Source organism: Octodon degus, unplaced genomic scaffold (genome assembly GCF_000260255.1).
Source record: "Octodon degus isolate 3935 unplaced genomic scaffold, OctDeg1.0 scaffold00003, whole genome shotgun sequence".
NCBI classification, from domain to species: domain Eukaryota; kingdom Metazoa; phylum Chordata; class Mammalia; order Rodentia; family Octodontidae; genus Octodon; species Octodon degus.
The window spans coordinates 9813299-9835803 of record NW_004524579.1 but is presented as its reverse complement, the minus strand read 5'-3'; the positions used below and the strand labels follow the sequence as shown (position 1 = coordinate 9835803).

The window sequence follows — 22505 nt, the reverse complement described above, 5'->3', positions numbered from 1 at the left end:
CATGATTGAGCCCAAGTGCCACACGACATGCTGGCCACTGAAACCAGGCCTGGTGGTGGATGCCTGCAATCTCAGCACTGAGACGGCTGAGATAGGAGGATCACTATGAGTCCGACCTGTGTAATGAGACCCTGTATCAAATAAATAAATAAATTTAAAGTAAAACTCAAGGCCACCTCACTCGTTCCAAATGAGAGAAGCATATCTGTGCCCTTTGGATTACAAAAACTAAACAATGCAGAAAACTAGAACATTTTTTCACAAATTTGTCAGAAAAAGAAGGTGTTCTTGTGCAATGCTCACAGAAATACAAAAAAAGTTCAAGTAAAATTGAATAATAGCTAACAAAATTAAATATGTATCTATCATTTGAACCTGAAATCTTACTTATACTGCAAAACAATAGCATTAATTGAAGTCTGTTGATAGACATTTTGTTCATCTTTGGAATGAATGTGAACAAGAGAGTAACAGGAAGCTGTGAAAGTAATGAAAAATGTCTTTATACACTATCATGCGTCAGTTTCCACATAGTGATAAGCGTTTACAGAATGCTAACATCTGTGATGAAGGATGTTTGTAAAAATTGTTTTTTATGTATTTGGTACAGGGTCTACAGGGTCTTACTACACAGATCAGACTCGTAGTGATTCTCCTGTTTTCAGCCTCCCAAACGCTGGGATTACAGGCATGCGCTACCACACCCAGTCTCAATCGCCGTCTCAGCGCACCCTGGGGGTGGGACCAGCACGACACGCTGGGGATCGAACCCCAGCCTCTGTGCTCTACCTAAGCAGGTGCTTTAATCCACTGAGCTATCTGGCCAGGCCTTAAATTTTTTGTGGGGTGTGGGTGTGGGCTTATGGGGAGTGGACTCAGGACCTTTTACTGCCCGGCCGGCACTCATGTCACTCAGCTATCTCCCCAGTCTGGATTTTATATAATGGAAACATAAATTGTAATTTAAAAATTAGAGGTAACCCTGACAGGATTAAAGTATAAGGGACATGGATAAAAGAATTTTTGTATACACTTGATTTTTATACATTGTTTTAATAATTTACCTTTAAAAAGTATATGTTCATGTAATTAGCAAATAGTTTTAGAATTTTTCTTCAATAGGAAGAAAGCAACACATATGCACTTTAGGTATTTAATGAGTTATTGGCAGAGAAAGAATTTTTTCCAACATCAAATGTTTCTTATTTATTTATTTATTTATTTATTTATTTATTTATTTTTGGTGGAACCGGGGATTGAACTCAGGCCCTTGCATTTGCCAGGGAAGTGCTTATTCCACTGAGCCATCTCCCTGGCCCCCTGATGTTTAATTTTTAAATGAGTCACACTGAGTCCACAAATTTTCAAGATGTTGATAAAACCCTCAACTACTTTCAGTAATATTACTATTTTGAAACTATTTTTACTTTAACACAAATTTACATTACATCAATATCAGTAAATCTGTGGATTTTAAGAAGGAAACAAAATAGATATAAATGTGAAATCAATAGGATTATGCCAAAACTCCATAATCTTGGACTTGAATTTGCAGCATATTTATGAAGTATTTTTTGTTTGGAAAAAATATTTCCTGTATCCACCAAAAATGTCTAGAAGCAACAACCAACTTCCATTTCAAATTGTCTTTTGATGTATTTAGGACAGGTGTACGTGGTGTACAGGGTCTCACTACGGAGATCAGACTCATAGTGATTCTCCTGATTTCAGCCTCCCAAGTGCTGGGATTACAGGTGCTGCTTGCCACCATGCACAGTGTCAGTTGCCATCTCAGTGTACCTCAGGGTTGGGGCCAGACTGACACAATGGGGATCAAAACCTGGCTGCTGCACTCTGCCTAAGTAGGCAATGAGACAGTTTCAAAACAGGTTAATAGGACAATTTCAATAGTTAATACATTGCATATTGTTGTCTTCATAGTAGTTATTCATAGTACAAGATGCAGACATGATATCCTGTCCAAACCATATTAGTACAAATCTTTCTTCTCATTGAATTAAGAGAATGTAGCTATATATCTACCCTAACTATTTTGTATATGTGGATACAAAATGGTCCTTCATTTATATCCCCTTTTTTGTTTAGTTTTGTCAGACATGGGTATTCCATTGCCATTTAAATATTGTAGGTGTGTAAATTCAGCAAAATAATCCAATATAGTCCAGTAGTCCATAATAGTAGTGGGTTATTTGTAGGACTGGCAATGTCAGAAGTTGTTGACTTGATCCTTTTATAAGTCTTCATTTTATTTGGGGACCAAATTAGCACGAGAGATCAAGTGTGAAATCAGAGAAAAAAGAGGCGAACGAAAGCTGTGGATTTATGAGCCTATCAATCTAGAAACTGCTTTTAAATATTTTACATAAAGTCTAAGAACTTAACTACTAAATCACAAAATTGGGGGCTTTTGCTTCCTAAGGATTTTAACATAATTTTATCTTCTAAGCTTCTAAGTTTAAAGAATTCTCTTATGAAATCAGTAATTTGTGTAACATGCCTGTAGCAGTAGCTAGCACTTATTGATTCTCTATAGTACTTCTCAGTCCAATGAGACATGCTCTGCAATTTGATGAAAATCTTTATGACATGGAATTTACCCCAACTTTTAAAAAATGCCTGCACAACAATCCTTTTCTTTGTTTTACATTGCAATTCTATTCTGTGAAGCTTAAGAGGGTTAAGTGACTTGCCTGATGTCCCTCCAGGAGTAAAGGAGAGGCCAGCATTTGAACGCAGGTATTTGGATACATTGCAAACCACCAATGTAACAATCTGAGCAGTTATGAAGCCAAGAACTGATCTACTTTTTATCTACATGGCCTCTCCTATCCTGCATAACTTATATAAACTAGTGAGCCATACAAGATGCGGCATTTTGTTGATGGCTTCTTTCATGTAGCATAATATTTTCAAGGATTATCTCAGTAGAGTGTGTCAGCACATCATTGTGTTTACTATCAAGTAATATCGTATTCTGTGGGTGTGGCACATTTTATTTATTGATGATGGACACTTGGGTTGTTAATTCCTTTGAGTTATTTTGAATAATACTGGCATAAACATTTACATGCCAGTTTGTGTGTCCATATCGTCTTTTGTGTTGAGTAAACATCTGGAGATAGAATTGCAGGTTCTTACATATAGCATGTTTATGTTTAATATTTTGAAGAAATGTCAGACTGAACATGAGGTATCTTTTTATATATGTGAATCTTTCAAAATATCGCTCAACTATTGTTTATGTTATTTACAGTACAAGATCTGTATTACTTTTGCTAATTTTAGTACTGTTTTTTGTATTTTTCATGCTATCACAAATGGAATGTTTTCTTGAGTTAACTTTCAGGTTCTTTAGTTTATATTTGTAGAAGTACAATGGATGCATGGCAATTTTGTGTTCTACAACTTTGCTGAGCTCATTTATTAGCTCTATTAGTTGTTGAGTGGGTTTCTTAGGATGTTTTGTGTATAGTAATGTATCATTTGTGGATAGAAATAACTTCATTTCATATTTCATAATATGCATACCATTTATTTCTTGCTTTTCTTGACCAGTCACCGTGGCTAGATCCTCTAGCAAACTGTTGAGTATGTTTATTAGTGGCCGATGTCCTCTTCTTGTTCCTGTTCTTAAGGAAAATACATTCAGTCTTTCATCATTAGAAATGCTTTGCTTTTGATTCTTTATATACATTTAACTTGATAGACTCACTTTCTTTGCTAGTTTTAGGTCCACTTGCATTGTTTACTTTTTCTTGATACAGGGTACGTAGCGTGGTGGTCAGTCCTGACTGTCAACCGGATTGACTTAACAGCCATATAGAATAGGAAAGCACATGCTTGCATGTGTCTGGTTTCCTGGTGACTAGGACCTTGGAGACCTTATCAGGTCTTTGTTCCATAAGTGGATAAATACTTTTGGGGAGCCCACACAGAATAAAAGGCTTTGAGGCTTCTTCTTTTTAAGGATTTAAAGACACTGACAATAGCAAATAAACTAAGCATGTGACTCTTCTGGACACAGGCTACTCTGGGACTTCAGGAGCATCATTCTCCATTTTGTTTCTTTCATTTATTCAGTAAGTCACACAGAAGCATTTAGAAATGTTAAAAAGCAGAGAGCTATGGGTGGGGAAGAGATAATAAAGCTAATATTTATAAAGAGTGCAAGTCAGAACAGTTGGAAAGATTTATTTTGAGATGAGAAGAGCCCACTGTGAGGCAACTTCTTATACGAGTGAAGCCTGAGAGGGAATCTGAAAGAGTTTTGTTATAGATTACTAGAAGGAAGTCCCTCTTGCCTTTCAATCTGTTCATCTCAGAAAGGGAAAAGTAATCTTTAAGAAAAAGCACATCCGGTCACATCACTTCACTATTTAAATCCTGCATTTTGGATTTCTCCCACTGTTGTTAGAGAAATAACAGGATTCTGTCCTACTTTGTGGTCTATCCTGTTCAAGTTGCTTTTTTCTTCTGAATTCCTTCTCTACTCCATCATTCCAGCTTTTCCTTTAAATTTATGACCCCATGACTAGGCCAGATAATAATAATAGTAATCATCATCATCATCATCATCATCATCATCATCATCATCATCATCATCTGTGACAGCATCCTGAACATGTACTGTGAACCATGTGGCATAGGAAACCCCACATATACATACACACACTCACAGGACCTTGATATCATTACTACCTATATGGTTGTGGTACTCAAAAGTCACCTGGGAAGTTCTGTATAGATTCCATATATTCACCCATCTAAGTAGTTACAAAGCAAGTTTTATAAATTTACAGTTTGGATATAAGTATAGTCATACTGTGCAGGAATTCATCTTAGCTAGAAGTTTTCCTGTCCAAAAAAAAAATCTCACCATCATAGGTTGATACATTCTACAAGGATCTGGGAAATATTTTGACAGCAATATCTTTATTGAAGGCTATAATGAAAGAAATAGCCCTGGAAAATGAAATGACTTTTCCAAGATCAAATATGTTGACAATTGGGATATTGCCTTCTGTATGCTGAGATAAAGATCTGTTATAACAGAGTTGTAGTTGTTAGGAAATAAACTATATACATATGCATAAAGCTTGTGAGCTAGAAAGGAGGCCACAGAAAATCAATATTATATTAGACGCCCACATTTCACCTGATGGCCATTCGCTCTTGTTCAAGAATTCTTGATTTTAGGATTTGTGCATCTGCAAGGAAGGGAGCAGCAACTGCCAAAGACCCGGTTGCATTAGTGTGCATCCTTCTTAACTCATAGAGCAGATGAGGACAATTTCAATTCAAACCACTAACTGACAGAACTGGGAATTTGATTCCAATTGGTAGCATAAGACAGAGATCAAAGATCAAACAGAAAAAAGGTATGTCGAGGGCCTTTTAAACTAACGTTGGCAAAATAACATGAAAGCTGTAAATTGTTTAAGAAAGAGGTGAAAGTCATAATAAAAATGATACCTTAATACCAATCTGGAGTCAAGCTAATACATATGTTGGGTTCCTATGGTCAAATCATAATTTTAGTGGAAACAAAGCTAGTGTGGCGGAATCTATGACCTAAAGAAACTTGTGATAAAAAGACATAAAACATTCTTTCTCTTGTTTAAATGTCACAGTACTTTAAATTCTACCCCTTGCACTCCTGTGTGCCTCTATTCCAGTGCTTACTTCATTGAATTGTGACACATATTTTCAGATGTCTGTCCCTAAGTAGATGTGCAGTCCTTGACATAAGAAACTTTATCTTTTTGCTATTATATTTCCCAGAGTAAGGCCATAATGAAAGTGAGTACTTAATCACATGGGCTTACTAGATGAGTTTTTAAAATTTAAAAAAAAAATGATGCCAGAAGTAAATGTAGAATAGTACAAAGACCTTTCTGCAGCTCAGGCACTAGGGTGAAGGATTTATCTCATAAAAAGCATAGGAAGATATGGGCTATGGTTCCATGGTAGAACATATGCTTAGTGTGCACAAAGAGCTGGGCTTGATCCCCAGAGCTATAGAAAAAAGAAGCAAAGAGATGAAAGGTGTGAAGAAAGAATTGAGGCTTCCTTGGGTGTAGTAGGGAGAATCCATTTTATTCATCAGTTTATGGGCCCACAGCAGCTGAGGAGTTTTATAAACTCCTGCTTAATGTTGAATATGATGCTCAAAGGAAGGCAGGCCCATGCTGGGGACTCGGTAGCAAGAAAAGATTCTGTCTAGTAATGACACCAGGGTGCCCTTCAAATCTTTTATTAGCCGGCTTCCATTTGTTTAGAGTTGGCAAGTGTCTGCACCCAACAATCCAAATTTTCAAGTTGGAACATTATCAAACTGACAGCAGTTACAATTTGTATAAAGAATTTATTCAAATTATCCAACTGAAATGAGAAGTAAGCAAGCAGCCAGCCCTCCCTTTATTATGTCATCCATTCGCAGAGGACTTTGGAACGCTTCCTCTCCACCAGGAAGTTCCCATTGAGCTATCTAGAGAGGGCAATTGTGGCTTACTGCAGTTTTCCATTGGATCTGTGAAGCCTAAATTATAAGCATAATGCATAATTTAACTACTGGAGTTTCCTCTCCACAAACTCCATGTAACAGACTTTCCAATTTGTTTTTTAACTCTGATATAAACTGGACTGATATACAGATGAACTCTAACAGGATTAAATTGTACTAATAATGACCATAATAACTAACATTTGTGGGGCAATATCTAGTTCACCAGAATCTTTACAGCCATTATCTTCCATATTCTTCACTAATATTCAGAACTGTTGGCTTTAAAGATTCATTGGATCAGGGCTGTGAGTTTAAGGAAGCTGGACTGTAGGATTCATAGTCATGCTAGAGCTGATTTGTAGTGACATGGGTAGCCTTCTAGATGAACAGTGTCAGGGTGCGTATGGTTATTCACTGTATTCTCTTCCTTTCCACTGGTACCCACTATAACTATTTTGTCTGCATCATCTTGCTATTGAGTTATTTGAAAGCAACTGTATTTATGTCAAACTGAAGCTCTTTGGCCCATTGTAATAGATTTTTAGGACATATTTGATTCTCTTAATGATTTAGACATGAAATGTCCATACTCTCAGTATCCATGATAATGCACTCTCACATCACTTGTGATTCTCACATCAGCCACCGGAAACTTTTTTTTTTCTTTTCTAAAATGTATTTGGTTCAGGATCTCACTACACAGCTCAGACTTGTAGTGACCCTCTGTTGTCAGCATCCCCAGTACTAGGATTACAGGCTTGTGTCACCATGCCAGGACTTGGTGGCCAGCTCAGCATGCCTGGAGCAGAGCTAGCACAGCATGTGATGCTGGAGATCGAACCCCAGTCCCCGAGGTTGCCTAAGCAGGTGCTTAGTCTGCTGAGCTATCTCACTGGCCCTCTCTGGCTACCTTTGTGGGCATTTCTTTCTTTTTCTATTCATGCTCTTTCATGCTGGAATTTCCATACATACTGTCTGTTCCTTCCCTATTATTCTACCAAGGTGTAAGGGAGAGCTTACTAGTTCTGGTTTCAACTGCAACATACTCTCAAATCTGCATACCTACCCCATTTTTTCTTGAGTTTAGATTGCCTGTCTGCTTCTCCACCAGATGACTTGATCTAAACATCTCAAAGAAATTTAGATTTAATTGTTCATAACTGAATTCTTCATCCTCATGCATACTATGGCATTTCTTATGCAGGGACACCTCTCCTGCAACTGTTACGATGCTTGGAAAACATTTACTGGTTGCCTCCCTCATTTTCTGGCTAAGTATTCTTCCTCTGCTTTCCCATCATACCTATGGATCTCACTTATTACTTAGCATTCTTGGTATGTGGTCTGCATGAAAATATGCACAGTTTGAGAGCAAGCAAAGGAACTTTTTCTGTCACATTATCTCTATCTGTAAACAACTGGCTTACATTCATCCTCAGTGAATGCTAATTTGATACATGAATGATAACTGAAAAGAGGTGTTTCTCTAAAGTATTGGGCCTCTTCAGAGATCATGACTAAATTTAATTAAGCATGGGAACAATCGGTTAAATTTGAATATAACTTATTAGCATTTTCATTGATTTTCTTAGTCATCTAAAGAAAATATATTGAAGGAAGATAAGTGTTTCACTCAAATATTTCAGAGAAATAGTTTTAAATATATAAACTCTGCTTTAAAATATATTCAGTTCAAGCCACTAATTCAAGAAAGAAATGATTACTATAGTTATTCAAGTGGGCGGGAAAGGTACACCTTTTCCCTTTATCTTGCAGCTCTTAATAAAGTGTTCTGCTTTGATAGCCACAGGCAAAGAAGTAGTGCACATGTGTGGGGAGAGGAACATTGTCATTCTGCCCCAGGAAACTGCTGGATGTCTTTGTTGTGAAGAAATTACATGAAGTATGTTCTATAAAACTTTGTGGAAAATCACTTTGTAGAGTAGAGACGAAAAATGACTCCCCCAAGCGGGTGATCCCCTAAAGTGAATTCAGGAGCCCTTCACAAGATGGGCAGATTTGCTTGATGTCAGGATTATGTAAAGAAAGGTAACTGCATTATCTAGTTATGTCAACTAAATTGGGATTATGCAGTTATCATATCGCAGTAGACATCCAATTAAAGCTGATTGACTTGTCAAAATACATTGTGCAGCGCATAGTGAAACTCCATTTATTAAAAATTCTACGTATTATATCTAGGATATTTTTCCACCACAAACTCCAACTTGTAGTTGTCTATGTGAGTAAGGCATTTCTGCAGTGAGTGTTCCTCTTATGTCTTAATCAAGGTATTTCCCTACTCAAAATCCTACTCTTTTATGTATCCTTATTTTGATTGCTTTCTCTTTCTTTCAAATACAGGTTTCTCTATAACACTGTTATCTCAATGTGACAGTCACTAATCTCATGGACTATTAAAATTGAAATGAAGTAAAATAATAAAGTTCTAAATTCAGCTCATCCTTTATAATGAGACTCATTTCAGGTGTTCACATAGCAAGCTGTTACTGTATTGAACAGCACAGAGAAACATTTTCCTCATGATGGAAATTTCTATTAATGCCATTTTACAGTATTATATTGGCCTCTGCATGATTTTACAAAAAAAGTTTGCACTTATTCCACCAGTTTTTTTCATTTGATTATGTGTATATTATTCACTTCTGAGGGAAAAACATATAGGGGAGAACCAATCTTATAGAAGCAAGTGATGTATCTTGCATAGTTTTAACTCAAAGTGTTTGGGTCTTAAGTAGCTTTTAGTTATTTGATGGTTTGGAAATGAGTCAATTCTTACAGAAATTATAACATAGGTACTGACAATCTCTTTGGCATTGACTGAAATTATGCTAAAGCTAAAGATGCAATAAACTTTCAAAGAAGTGTATTTTGATGGAACTTAAAATTGTATAAAGTGGGGGCCAGGGAGATGGCTCAGTGGAATAAGTGCTTCCATGGCAAGCGCAAGGGCCTGAGTTCAATCCCCGGTTCCAAAAAAAAAAAAAAAAAAAAAAAAAAATTGTATAAAGTTTAGGAAAACCAAGCCCAAATATCTGAAATACTACCACAGTTTTGGCCCCAAGTTCCTTTTATGTATCCAGCTTTCCCACAGAATCTAACAGTCTATGATTCACCTGAGAGTGACAATTATTTGTTGAAGTGTGTATTGAGATACATAGAGATGGGGAGAGGTGATACTTATTTGTAAATTTTTATGATGGAAAGCTATGTTAATCATTGGCTGGAAAATACCAACAAGAATCAAATGAAACATCCTTCAGTTTATCACTGAGCCTTCCCAATTTTCACTGGGTTTCTGTAGATCACAGAACCCAAGAAAAAGTCTCAAAACAGGGAAGTGTGTGCTCCCAGGCCCCCAACCCAGCGCCCAGCATGTGTAATTGCTTTTACAATTCAGTATTGATCAGGTGCTGCTCCGAGAAGTTCTCTAAAAGCCCTGCTACTGCTGCTGTACAGTAAAATGGATCTGTGTACTCTTAAGACCCTCTCGAGAGTTTTGCACTATGCCATCACTGAAGGGAAGGAATGAGAAGATGAGCCTGTTCGTACTCTGGGACCTGCCCTCTTGAGCCTGCTGGTAACTGTTCAGGGGAATCTTCAGGTGACATGAGCTCATTACAGTTGGCATGGGCTATTTTCCTTCCACAATCTCTTTTGAACTTTGACACTTCCTCTAGGGATGTAATAGAACAAACCAGTTACATCTCACTGTCTCACCATCCCTGTGCCATTCAGAAAGGAGCTCTCCGGGGGAGTTCAGCACATTCTGTGTTTCTAGGAAATAAAAAACATTACTTTTTATATGGAAATTGGATTTGCCATCATCAACATTCCCCTTCCAGGTCTCAGGTGTTCATGGACGTTCCCGAAATAGGCATCCAGATTTTCATTTACCACCATCCCATTCCCCAGATCTCAGGTTTGTCTGCGTGGATCACTCCAGGAGATTAGGAATGCCAGATGCTCCTTATTTCTTTTCTAATGTTAACTTTTCAATCATGGCTAAAAGCCTAATATTATCTTTTGTGATTTGAAGGTGCTAGATATTTTTACATGACATTTGGGTCTTGACTGACATGCAAATGCCTTTGCTGTAAGCCCTTCCCACTTCGATGTACAATTTATAGATCTAGTAGAAATATATGCATTGGAAGGTGAGTCCACATACTATAGGGTTTGCCTTCTGAATTGCTAAGTGATCCACTGCAAGACAGAATTATCCAATGGTTCTAAAATTATATATGTTATATATGTGAATAACAGTCTCATCAGTGTCTAGATGGTCACAAGGAGATAACCATGGTTATTTAAACCTATTAGTGAATATAATCCTCTTTAGTGATCTGATTTAATCTAAAAGTAGTAAACTACATTGACTATACAGCTTCAAGATTATTGATAGAAATGGGAAAATTGATGAAATAATATCCTCTAATTTGTGCTTCAAAGAGCCAGTGTTTTAATGATTTTTCTCACTGATACAAAATACTTGATACCCACAGTTAAAGAAGGAAACATTTATTTATTTTACTGTTTGTAGTAGTTGCAATCTACAATTGGCTGACTCCAAGGCATCAAAGACGACAGTTCATGGAGGCCACAAGACAGCAAAATAACAAAGGAAAAGGACAGCTCTTTTTACCCCCTTTGTCTTATCTCGGCTACGTAGAGTGGGTGGCACTCACACCCTTAATCCTAGTACCCTTGTTTCCAGCATTTCACCATGAATCAATCCAGCATTGGACACACTAGATCCAGCCACCTATTAAAAGAAACTCCCCCCCATGACTGCCTAAGGCTTGGGGGGGGATCTAGAAACAAGTCACAATGTTCCACTCTTGCCCTCCAATAATTCATGAAAATCCTGTTATATGAAAGGCATTTAGAGCCAGGGATACAGCTCAGTGGCATAAGCACCTGCCTGGAAAGTACCAGATCCTGAGTTTTTTCCCTGTTACAAAAAGAAAAAAAAGGCATTTGGCCCATCTCTGAGTTGGCAAAGTCCTAACAATTTCAGCATTGCTGAAAAGTCCAACTGCCAAGGCTATGAGATTTAAGGCAAACTCTTAGCAGTCAGCTCCTTACAAATAGAAGAAAAGTTAAATATTTTGAACGTGCAGTGTCACAAGATAAGCATTCTATTTTGAAAGATACCAATAGAGGGATACAAAGGATTTGGACAAAGCAAGTACAAAATCCAGTGAGGCAGACATTAAGTACTGTAGTTCCAAGTGCAGCATCCAAGGCAAGTTGTGAACACAAAAGCACCTGAGTGACTCTGCCTCTACAGCATTGTGGGTGGTTGTAACTCATATGACTTCTCTCTTGGGCCTGCTCTGATCCCTCCTTGCAGTTTTCCATAGGCTTTCCATGTTTTTTCTCCAGACTCCACTGTACCTTTAGCATCACACTCACAGATTCACACACTGCTCTGTTAAGGGTGCCACGGTGCCTGGCCTCTCAGGCCTTCTTCTGAAATTTGGGTGGAAGCCTTCATGACCTCACAGCTCTTGCATACTGCATACACCTAAAACCAATACCACATGAATGATGCCAAGGTCTGCTGCCAGATGGAACAGAAGCCAGACTTCCTTCTCTCTTGGCTGTAGGGATTGAATGTCTGTGAACCAAATCTGAAGGAACAACTTCACTAGGTGGCTGCCATTATGGAAAATGGTGCTCTGAGGCTCTCTTCTCAAAGCAAAATGTTTCCCTTTTGCCACCCCAAACCTTCAAAGGCTAGAGTCCTGCTGGTTCTTGTACTGTGCTTAGGCCAGTTTTTCTATTGTCTTCTTCTGAAATATTTGGTCTTTTTTTTCACTAGTCTTTTTGGGGAACAATTTCTCCTCTGCTCCATCATTGCAGGCACTATTTTACTGGATCTTCCTTTCTAGCCATACCAACAACATATTGAATCATTCTGATCGACAAGAAAGAAATATATAAGAAACTATGAAGAGAAAAAGGACCATCAATTGAAAAAAAGGAGATAAAACAAGTTAATCATTAATTGGTCCTTTCTATAGGCCAGCAGAAATCAATACTATAGTTGTCCAAACCATCCTTCTTACATACATAGCTATATCTCTACCACTCTTCCTGTCCTTCTCAACTCAGTAATTCCTTCCTTTTGAATATATTCATTCCTTTTCCCCAGCATCTATTATATCTTTCAGATTTCATTTTCTCTTTCAGATTCTCACACTAAGGAGACAATACGATGTTTGCACATGTGGGTCTGATTTATTTCACTTAACAGTATGGTCTCTAGTTGTATCCATTTACTGATAAAAGCCTCAAATTTATCCTTTTTATAGGTGAATAATATTCCATTGTGTAAAGATACTACATCATCTCTATCCATTCCTCAGTTGATGGGCATTTGGGTTGTTTCCAAGAGTAGCTATGACACATTGTACTGCTATAAACATGGGTGCATATATTGCTGTGATATGGTATTTTCAGTTCTTCTGGAAAAATACCCAGGAGGGGATTAGCTGGGTTGAATGGGACTTCCAATCTTAGCTTTCTAATCTCCACACTGATTTTCAAAGTGGTTGTATTGGTCTGCATTCCCAGTAACAGTGGACAGGGATTCCTTTTTCCCCACAGCCCTTCCAGCATTTGTTATTGGCTGACTTCTTGACGTTAGCCATTTTTTGGGGGGTGAGATGGAATCTCAGTGTTGTTTTAATTACCGTTTCTTGAATGAACAATGGCACTGAACATTTTTTTCATATATTTACTTGATATTTTATGTAATATATATGCTAATTTAGCTATAAAGATGGAGTTTTAATTTTTTAAGCTTTTGTAGAAAAGTAATAAATTTATCATCAACAAATACCCCTTTTGAACATCTGATCACAAAAAAATAAGAAAAGAGATTTAGCAAGCTGGGTGTATGCCTCACTGGCAAAGCTCCTGTCTAGTGTTGAGTTCTTGATTTCAATATCTAGCACTGAAAAGAGAGAGACAGAGACAGAGACAGACACAGAAAGGAAAGAAGGAATAAAAAGGAAGGAAGGAAAAGAGGGATTACTATACAGCCAAAATAAATTTCTGAGTGGCTTATTAATCAAACAACAAAAGTCACTTCACTTACTGATATAAATTTTACTAAACTGGTAAGTCAGGCATAGTGGCACAGTCCTGTAATCTTAGCACTAGAGAAGATTCAGTAGGAGGATCTCCATGAGCTCAAGATCAACCTTGGCTTCGTAGTAAGAGTTCAAGGCCAGTTCAAGGCCTAAATTACAAAGTGAAACCATATTTTTAAAAAAGTGTTATAAAATTATTAGTATTATGGGGAGAATAATGCTCACATTCTCATGGAAACTGAGATACTAGAATTATCGATCAATTATGAATTTAAACAGCAAACCAACTAATTCCAAATTATAATTTTGTCTTTTGGAGGATGAAAATGTTACTGAAAGTACTCTCTAGTTTATTCAGTGGGCTGGTGCCTTTGAAGTGACCAGAGAATGAGTCTCTGAGTAGTCTGCATGGAGCACTTATAGCTGAGATAATTACAAAGCTGAGAAAGAACTAATTCAGTACAATCTAAAGTAAAATATGCTAAGATGTGTGAAGCCCAGTGGATATCAGCAGGACCACTGTAGAATACAATTGAGTCTTCCATGGGTTTAAACTTTATTTTTATCAATTTGACCCTGTCTGTTTCTGGGAGATGTGGTCAGAAATAGAATCTGTATCTCCTGACTTGTCCTACCACATAGCACTTTAATGTGTGGTGATAAAATCTTAATGCAGTATTTTCAGATTAGAGATAAGACTGAAACTTCCCAGAAAGACACGTTCTCGAGCACTACTGCTACACAATAAATGGTTTGGAAATTACTTTTAGCTGCAGAATTGGCAACATTTCTTGATGAATCTAATCTAAAATTATAAAGCAAAGCAATCTGATGTCATGGAAAAATTTTGATGGTGACCGATATTCTTTGAATCCTAAGTAATGGCAAGTTACATTAAAAACTTTCTTTACTATAAAACTTGATAAAATGAAGCAATTTCTGGATATATTCACTAAGGGCATATTATAGGCCTGACAGTAGCTTTAGACTTGCAAATATAGAAGGAACTCTCCTGTTTCAAAGTGTTTTTCACTCCTAGGTCTACCTGAAATTGTAAGTAATTAATCTTAGGTGCATTAATTTGCTAAAAGAAATTATCAACGGAAGACTTTTCTGGAATTCAACAAATGTGTTCCAAATAATATGTATATATATATATATATATATATATATATATATATATTTCAAATCACATGCTTATGACCAGATACTTCTATTTCAAATTAATTGTCTGCAAAGAAAGACATTTACAAAGATGAAAGATATTAAGTCTCACTATGGATTTGCATTAATGAATGAGCATTGACAATTGATTTTGACCAAAGGAAATGCTAACTCTAAACCTCTGTTAAGTGTTTTTGTCCATCCTCTCTAAGAAAAGAGCTTTATAGTTTTACTTTCTTCTTCAACAGATATTTTTGTCCATTAAAACTTAGTGTAAATTCCCACTTCTGGAAACTGAACCCAAGGTCTTCACATTAAGCTCTTATACATCCCCAGCCCTGTCTTATTTTCAACTTTGCATTAGTGTCTTCCTAAATCAATAAATTGCTTAGCCTGGCTCAAACTTAAGATCCTCTTGTTTCATCCTTCCAGAGTGCTGAGATATTAGACATATGCCATTATGACTGGCTATGTTTTCTCTCTTTTTATTCAAGTACCTACATGACATTTCCAGTTATACCTCTTGGCCTACAGTACCTAAATTAATGCCTGATTTTTACTACATTTAATATTTACTGCTTTTCTTTTAAAGTTTGCTGACACCTGTATTAAAGCATGAGTCTGAAAGTGTTGTCAATTAAATTTAAATCGCTCGATGAATTTCCAGGTATCCAAATATGTCAGAGTCACATTTTAAGATTGAATATGCTAGATGAAGAAGGGCAAGTAGGAAAAGCTGCATGCTGCTCAGGTTGATGTTAAGTCTAACTAAAGATTAATTGTGATATTTGTCGGGGGAAAACCATGATTCTTTAGAAATGGACAGTAACAACTTTTTGCTTTCTCAGCAAAAATTCATGTGGAAATTATTACAAAAAAGCAATTCCATTTAAGTTATTTTTAACAATCTTGTAGGTGATTTATAACAATAATGATATTCAGATATATTAGAGATTATTTAAATTAATTATATTCAGTCCACTGTGTTCTATGTCTGACTGGCTTTCTTTTGACCATCATTAGGTGTTATTAATGACATCATTTATTTTTTACATCTTCAAGGTTGGCTGTAGGAAGAATATAGCGCTTCTCATTCATTTATTACAAAATGTTCTTTGTGCCCTTATTTTGTGCCAGACATTTACACAGATACCTGATAAAAAAATATGTTAAATGAGGTATAAATGAAGCATCCCTTCATAGGGTTTGATTTTTTCTTTTTAAGTTTTAAATTATTACTCTCAATATAAGCTCTGGTACATAAAAACAGTAGCCAGACTCCTTAAAAATAGAATTTATATTATAGTATTCAAACAGAAGTTTGTACTAAGTAGATCTTACTATCCAAAGACTACTGAGACTAAAATATGACTATAATAATGAATCATTTTTAAGAAGGACCAAAGATTTACTGTAAGTGGAAAGAAAATATTTGATTGATAATTTACTTGAAAAACAAAATTTAAGGTTTCTTCATAGCAAGCAGTAATATGCAATCATGTGTCCAACCTTATATAACTATTATCTGTTAATCTGAGCAAAAGATTTGATGGTAAAAATAGATAATTGTTAATCAGCTGTTCTTGTTTTGAAAATCTGTAACATAAGCATTGCTGTATGTTAAACTATTTCTGTCTTTGTTTCTGATTTTTTGTTCTTGTATTTTCTTACTTTTCAAAATATAATAAAATTAAATTTTAAAAACACAATTAAGAAGTATGGGACCTGCCAAATAGCTCAGCGGATTAAAGCCCCTGCAAGCAGGCACAGGGGCCAGGATTTGATCCCCAGTGTGCTGTGTTGGTCCTGCCCCCAGGGCACACTGAGTCAGTGATTGAGACTGGGTATGGTGGCATGTGCCTGTAATCTCAGTACTTTAGAGGCTGTAAACAGGAAAATCACTACTGAGGCCAATCTAGTAGTGAGACCCTGAACACCTTGTAGACCCTTCCCTAAAATACAATCAATCAATCAATCAATCAATCAATCAATCAATTTTTATAAAAGAAATATGAAAGCACATTTTCATTTAATTAACATTTAATGTAAATATGTCCAACATTTAAAAAAATGAATCAAGATTTAGTTTTGGTATATGAGTCTTAATTTTTCTAACATTGTATGTCAGCATAAAATATCTTTAATCTTGTATTCAGCTTTTCAGAATGATCATAACAATTAGTCTGTATTACTTAGATAAAAATGTAGGTGCTTATATAACAAATGTCTTATCAAGAAAATGTCTTTGTTACATTCTTGTTACTAAGACAAAATACCCAATACCCAAAGGAGAAAAGCTTACAGTGCACAGAGGTTTCCATCCAGTTAGTTGGCTCCAAAGCAGGGAAATGCACTAGAGGGACATGGTAGAGGAGAAACAGTTCATGGCAAAGCAGGCAGGAAGTAGGAGCACCAGGCAGCAGGCAGCAGGCAGCAGGCAGCAGGCAGAAGGCAGTAAGCCTCCCTTTGTCTTTTATCCCATCCAGGATCTATCCTTGGAAGTCTTTTGTGTGGTTCCACTCATGCCTTGAGTGGCCTTCCTATTACCTATGAGAAGAATAATGCTAAACCAGTCATGGGACTAATTTATTTTCCACTCCCTTGATCCACACTCACATAGAGATAGCCAGCTCCTTAAAGCCCCAGCTATGGGTATATGAGACTTTGGGGAAATAATCTAGATACAACCTGTAACATCAAGTTTTATGAGTGTGTGCCTAACATTGGTACTAAAATCATTTTGTCTTGAAGCATCTTCAATGTGATGATCATTGGCCTCTGTCTTGTGAATGGTCCAAATTTTCCATAGCTATTCTTCTCAGTGGCCTTCTTTCCAAAAGTATTTCTGTGTTTTCATTAAATCCAGCATGTTCATCAAATTTTAATTTTTACTTCACAATTGATTTGTATTCTAGTTATTGCATTTAGTTGTTTTGAGTTAGTTTAACCAGACCAACCAAGTATGATATTAATTCAGTGAGGCAGAAAAGAATACTGGTGACAATCAGAGCTTTTAGAATGAATAGTCACAAATTAAATGATTTGTGAATTTGTGAATGTTTTTTATTGATGGGTTGATTTTTTTGTCTCTCCAACTCTAACACTGAATATTTTAATAATAAATATTTAGCAACAATGATTCCTTGTAGTTAGGAATTTAACACAAAATTTTGGTGCCCAAATCCAAAAGAAACCAAAATAATGAATTTGTCTTTCTTCCAGAGAATACAGAGATAGCAGAACTGCCTAAAATCTGAATATGTTAACCAACTTTTAAAGGAAAACAGTAGCCATGTCTTGTTTTGGAAATTTGGAATCCTGAGCCAGAGGTGGGGAGCTCCCCTTAAACTGCAGCCTTAAAATCAGCTTCCTGTACCCCAAAAAGAACCATCCCTGGCCTCTATCTCCTCTCAATTCCTGTCTAAACTGCCAATCAATAATTAGGACTGAAATCAAAATCAGCATAAATGTCATACCTCTTAATGCAATTATGCAAATCAGCACCTCAACACTAAACATCTACATAGCTGTGAGAAAAATCTGCAATAAGATTTTATTGGCACTGGCTTCTAAAATGTGCAGAATAAAACAAAATTTAAAGTCTGTTCATTCAGAGACCAGAACCCTGCTACATCATGGATTTGTAAAAATCCACTGGGAACTTTTCAAATAGATTAGACATTGTAAGTGATTTTCTTAAACACAGGTTCAGTAATTTGTTTCTGCAAGTGAGATCCCCGCACTTTCATAGCTTGTCGTGTTGATAGTGCAATTTTGTAAATAGCAGAACAAATGAAAGGTAACTCCTGCTAGAAAAATCAAAGCACTGAAAGGCTACTGCAGAAGTGGAAATAAGCTTCTCCCAGATGTCAGAGTTCTTGTGTGCTAGTCTTGTTTGTCCTCTAATTAAATTCCAAGGGAAGCTGTTTCCCTCTCAAGGGACATCTGCCTTCTTCAGGGTAGAGGGCTGAGGGGCTTAGGCCTTCACCTGCTCATCATGCCTCAAGGGGGACCAGAAGATAAGCTAACACCTCTTGTTTTAGTTCACAGAATGAATACCAGGGTCTGAAAATTACATACATTTAGGGAAAAGGAGTTCAAGTCCTGCTTACACCATGGAATCACTACAATTTGGGAACATAACATTAGTTATCTCTTTAGTAGTATTTTATCAAGATTTTTTAATTTAGCACATGTACAAATTTAATAATTATAGCAAGTACTTAATGAAAAAAGAGAACTATAAAAGTATAGTTTTTAAGTGATAATCCAAATCTTAAAAATCAAAATGAATTGACATAAAATATCTTGTCAAAACAAATGTCTGTAAGATTTTTAAATAACTTTGTTAATTTCTCTTCATTTCAAGCAAAAAATTATAAATTGTTGTCCTAAGTTAGAAATGCCAGATTTAGTTTCAATACAGATATAAATTTATTGCATATAATTTGAAAAAGTTTAGGTAACACATTTTATAAAGATATAGAAGAGAGTTTAACAATACATAAAAGGGATTCTTTTTTTTTTTTTTTTTTTTTTTTTTTTTTTTTTCAGTATCAGGGATTGAACGCAGGACCCTGTGCTTGCCTGGAAAACACTTATTCTACTGAGCTTTCTGCCCGGCCCTCTAAAAAAAGAATTCTAAATGCTCCATTTCTCTATGGTATTGTTTGCAATAACTAAACAAAGGTTTTGCACTTTAAAAGCAAATTTCAAGCCACTGTGAGAACATATTTTTAATATTCACCTTGATGGGAAAAAACCTTCTCTGAAAAAAAAATACTCAATAAAGTCTTCATTGTGTCACTTAAAAGTTGTGGGACTCTAATCACCTTGTTGAAGCTCCTCAGTCCTCAATTTGCTTCTTTCTATATTAAGTCTGTACTAAAGAGTCAGAATCACACTCTGGGATGTTTTTAAAACTCTGAATCAGTAAGGTCTAAAATATCTGTTAACAAATGCAGCAAATATTATTTTCTGCAATTCTCATCATTTTATGTCAATAGGAAGAAGCATCTGCAAAGCAGAACATAGACTGAAAAATCAGTTTTCCAAAAAACACACATTCAGAGTCCATCACTGTTTATGTCTAACACAAGGTGATTGCCAGAGGCTGTGCAAAGCACCTGTAAAAATGTCCCCCTCCACTCATGTAGCATCTTACTGTTCCTTATGCTTTTGAGGATAGATGTATTTGATTGAAGACATCACTGGTTTCTCATGAAAGAATTCACGGATTAATTCAACAGTAGCTACTGAGCACTCACGTCCAAGGTGTTAGCCCAAATATCATCCATATCTAATTCTGTGGTTGCTCTCTCCTAGGACCCACCGATCTCAGCATGAAGAGGCAGTTGGCAACCAGTTCAGGGTCATCCAGCAGCTCAAGCTCCAGACCACAGCTGAGTCCAACTGAAATCAATGCTGTGAGACAGCTTGTTGCAGGATATCGGGAATCAGCTGCATTTTTATTGCGTTCTGCAGATGAACTGGAAAATCTCATTTTACAACAGAACTGAGTCGAATGATGACCGTATTCACTGAATTCTAAATTTGCAGTTTCCACTAATGACATTTTGATTTCCCAGCAGAGGTACTTCTGGTCTTACTGCACAATCTTTTAAGAAAAATACTTCCATTATGCCACATTGTCCCTGATCCATAAAATGATGTGTTAAGGTGCTTCAAAGGAACTCTGACCTCTGAAGTACTTGAGATACTTAAGTGTGTCCAGCCTATTGCTTTTTGTTTTAGTATGTCAGCGTAACTATCATGGGCAAACAAGGCTGCATATTCTTAACTCAAGGATAAAATGGAAGAAACTTGTGGTATTAAAAAAAAAAAAAAGTAGCTCAAGATCCAACTGAAACATTAGTGGAATTCGCTGCTGACTCATTGGACTGAAAGCTGAATTACCTGGCAAAAAAAAAAAAAAAGCCAAATTCTTGTTGCTACAGAATATAACAACAATGAAAAAGGATCTTGTATTTTAAAAAAATATGTAATTTTTATAAAAAGAAAACTTGTTTTTCATTCAGAATTGTCATTTTTACTTTAGTAACTTTTTCATAGGTCCTAAAAGAAAACTGTTTTGAGAAAATACTGTAAGTACCTTTTCCATATCCCTTTGCCTCCTCCTCTTTCCAAATTCTTTCTACAAAAAAAAAAAAAGTAACACTTGATGCTGGAAAAAAAAAAAAAAAAAAAACCTTGCCTACGTTCTTAAAATTGTCACATCAGGAACTACTTCTAAGAGAAGCCTGCAATTCTACATGGATACTGGTCTCAAAAAAATAAAAATAAAAAGTAACAATCCACTCCATACTGCAACTTTCCCATAGCAGTTTTCATCAAAGAATTGTTTTCAATGTTCATGTTGAGGAAAACCTTCACACTTTGGTTCCTTTAGAACCGCTCGCTCCCGATTGCCGCTGCGGCTGTAAGAGCATCCCTCCAGCAGCAACTGGATGTAGATGACTGAATGTTGAGAGGTTGCAAGTGACAATCCGAAAATTTGCACTCTTGTGTGTAGTCTTCTTTTCATTTATCTCTTTCAGGAATATTTCCCAAAAGACCATTATGTCTCCTGGTATGATTTGTATAATTTGCAGTTTTAGCTAAAAATAAAGAACTGTCAGCGGATGCAGCTGCGACTTAGAATGAACTTCACCCTCCTCCATATTTTGCCCTTCTTTCTTCTTTTCCAGTGTTGGATACACTTGAGTGATGTTTTCTTTGTGCACTGAAGCAAGCCTATGTTAACATACTTAGGAAGAAGTACTTTAGTTGATATTTCTTGTATAATTATTTATTTCTGTCAATGAGCTTCGGTTGGATTACAAATCTTTTGTGCATTCCTCAATTTGCCTTATTTCATGTAAAATTAATGTCATTCAGTTTTTGACAATGAGTTGAAGGCATCAGTGGTATTTCTTATCTACTTGTTGCATATAGTTTTTCAAGTAATGACTGTGATTGTGACCGAGTAATGTGCACTTTTCCTTGTATCTGTGGACATTGCTATGCTTTTTTTCTTCTAGTGTTTCTAGAATTACTATTCCTTACAGTTATGTAAACAAAAAATGCAAAAAACAAAAAAAGAGAACTTTTGTGATACTGTTGGTGAATCTAATGTGAAAATCTTATTGAAATATGAGTATTTTGGAAATACATAGATGCACAAACATCTTTTAAGGTGTGGATTTAGAGTTTGCTTATTTAAATGAAAAATCAAAAAATTGAGGGCTGGTATAATTTTTCTCTGTTTTGTTTGGTTTTAATAAACAAATTTCTGTGTTAAACAATGGTTGTGAAACCTTATAAGTTTTCTGCATAATATGATAGCTAGTTTTTCACAGTTTAAAATTTGAAATCCTATTTTGTGACTGCCATTAGCGGATTTGAGACTCCAAACTTATTTCTCAAAAATATACCAAGGTTCCCCAGAGCCTCAACATTCAGTATAACAAAGAACTTATTATTCTAAGAAGGAATAAAGAAAATAGTAAGCCACTTCATTGGACTATTTAAATCTTATTTAGGAATATAAATTCCTGCTATCTCTTATCCCTCACGCTTTCAGGAGTAACCTAGCTCTTTCCATCCTTCCAGTCTTAAAGAGAAGCTCACACTCTTCTTAAAAGTACCTGTATCATTCTTGGGGAGTGGTTGTAGTAGCATTTAGAGGCTTT

General features: G+C 36.1%; 1 protein-coding gene across 7 annotated transcripts in view; it reads left to right on the top strand.

Annotated features, from left to right (window-relative positions):
* Positions 1 to 22115, top strand: part of Nol4 (nucleolar protein 4) — a 348720-nt gene extending 326605 nt beyond the window's left edge. For 4 of the 7 annotated variants that reach the window (XM_023715387.1, XM_004623567.3, XM_012514701.1 and 1 more), the window contains one exon: positions 20140 to 22115. In XM_023715387.1, the coding sequence (XP_023571155.1) occupies positions 20140 to 20333 (194 nt within the window). In that variant the 3' untranslated portion in view covers positions 20334 to 22115. The remainder of the gene's footprint in view (positions 1 to 20139) is intronic. The other 3 variants (XM_004623569.2, XM_004623568.2, XM_004623566.2) reach the window with 1 other exon arrangement.
* The last annotated feature ends 390 nt before the right edge of the window (positions 22116 to 22505 follow it).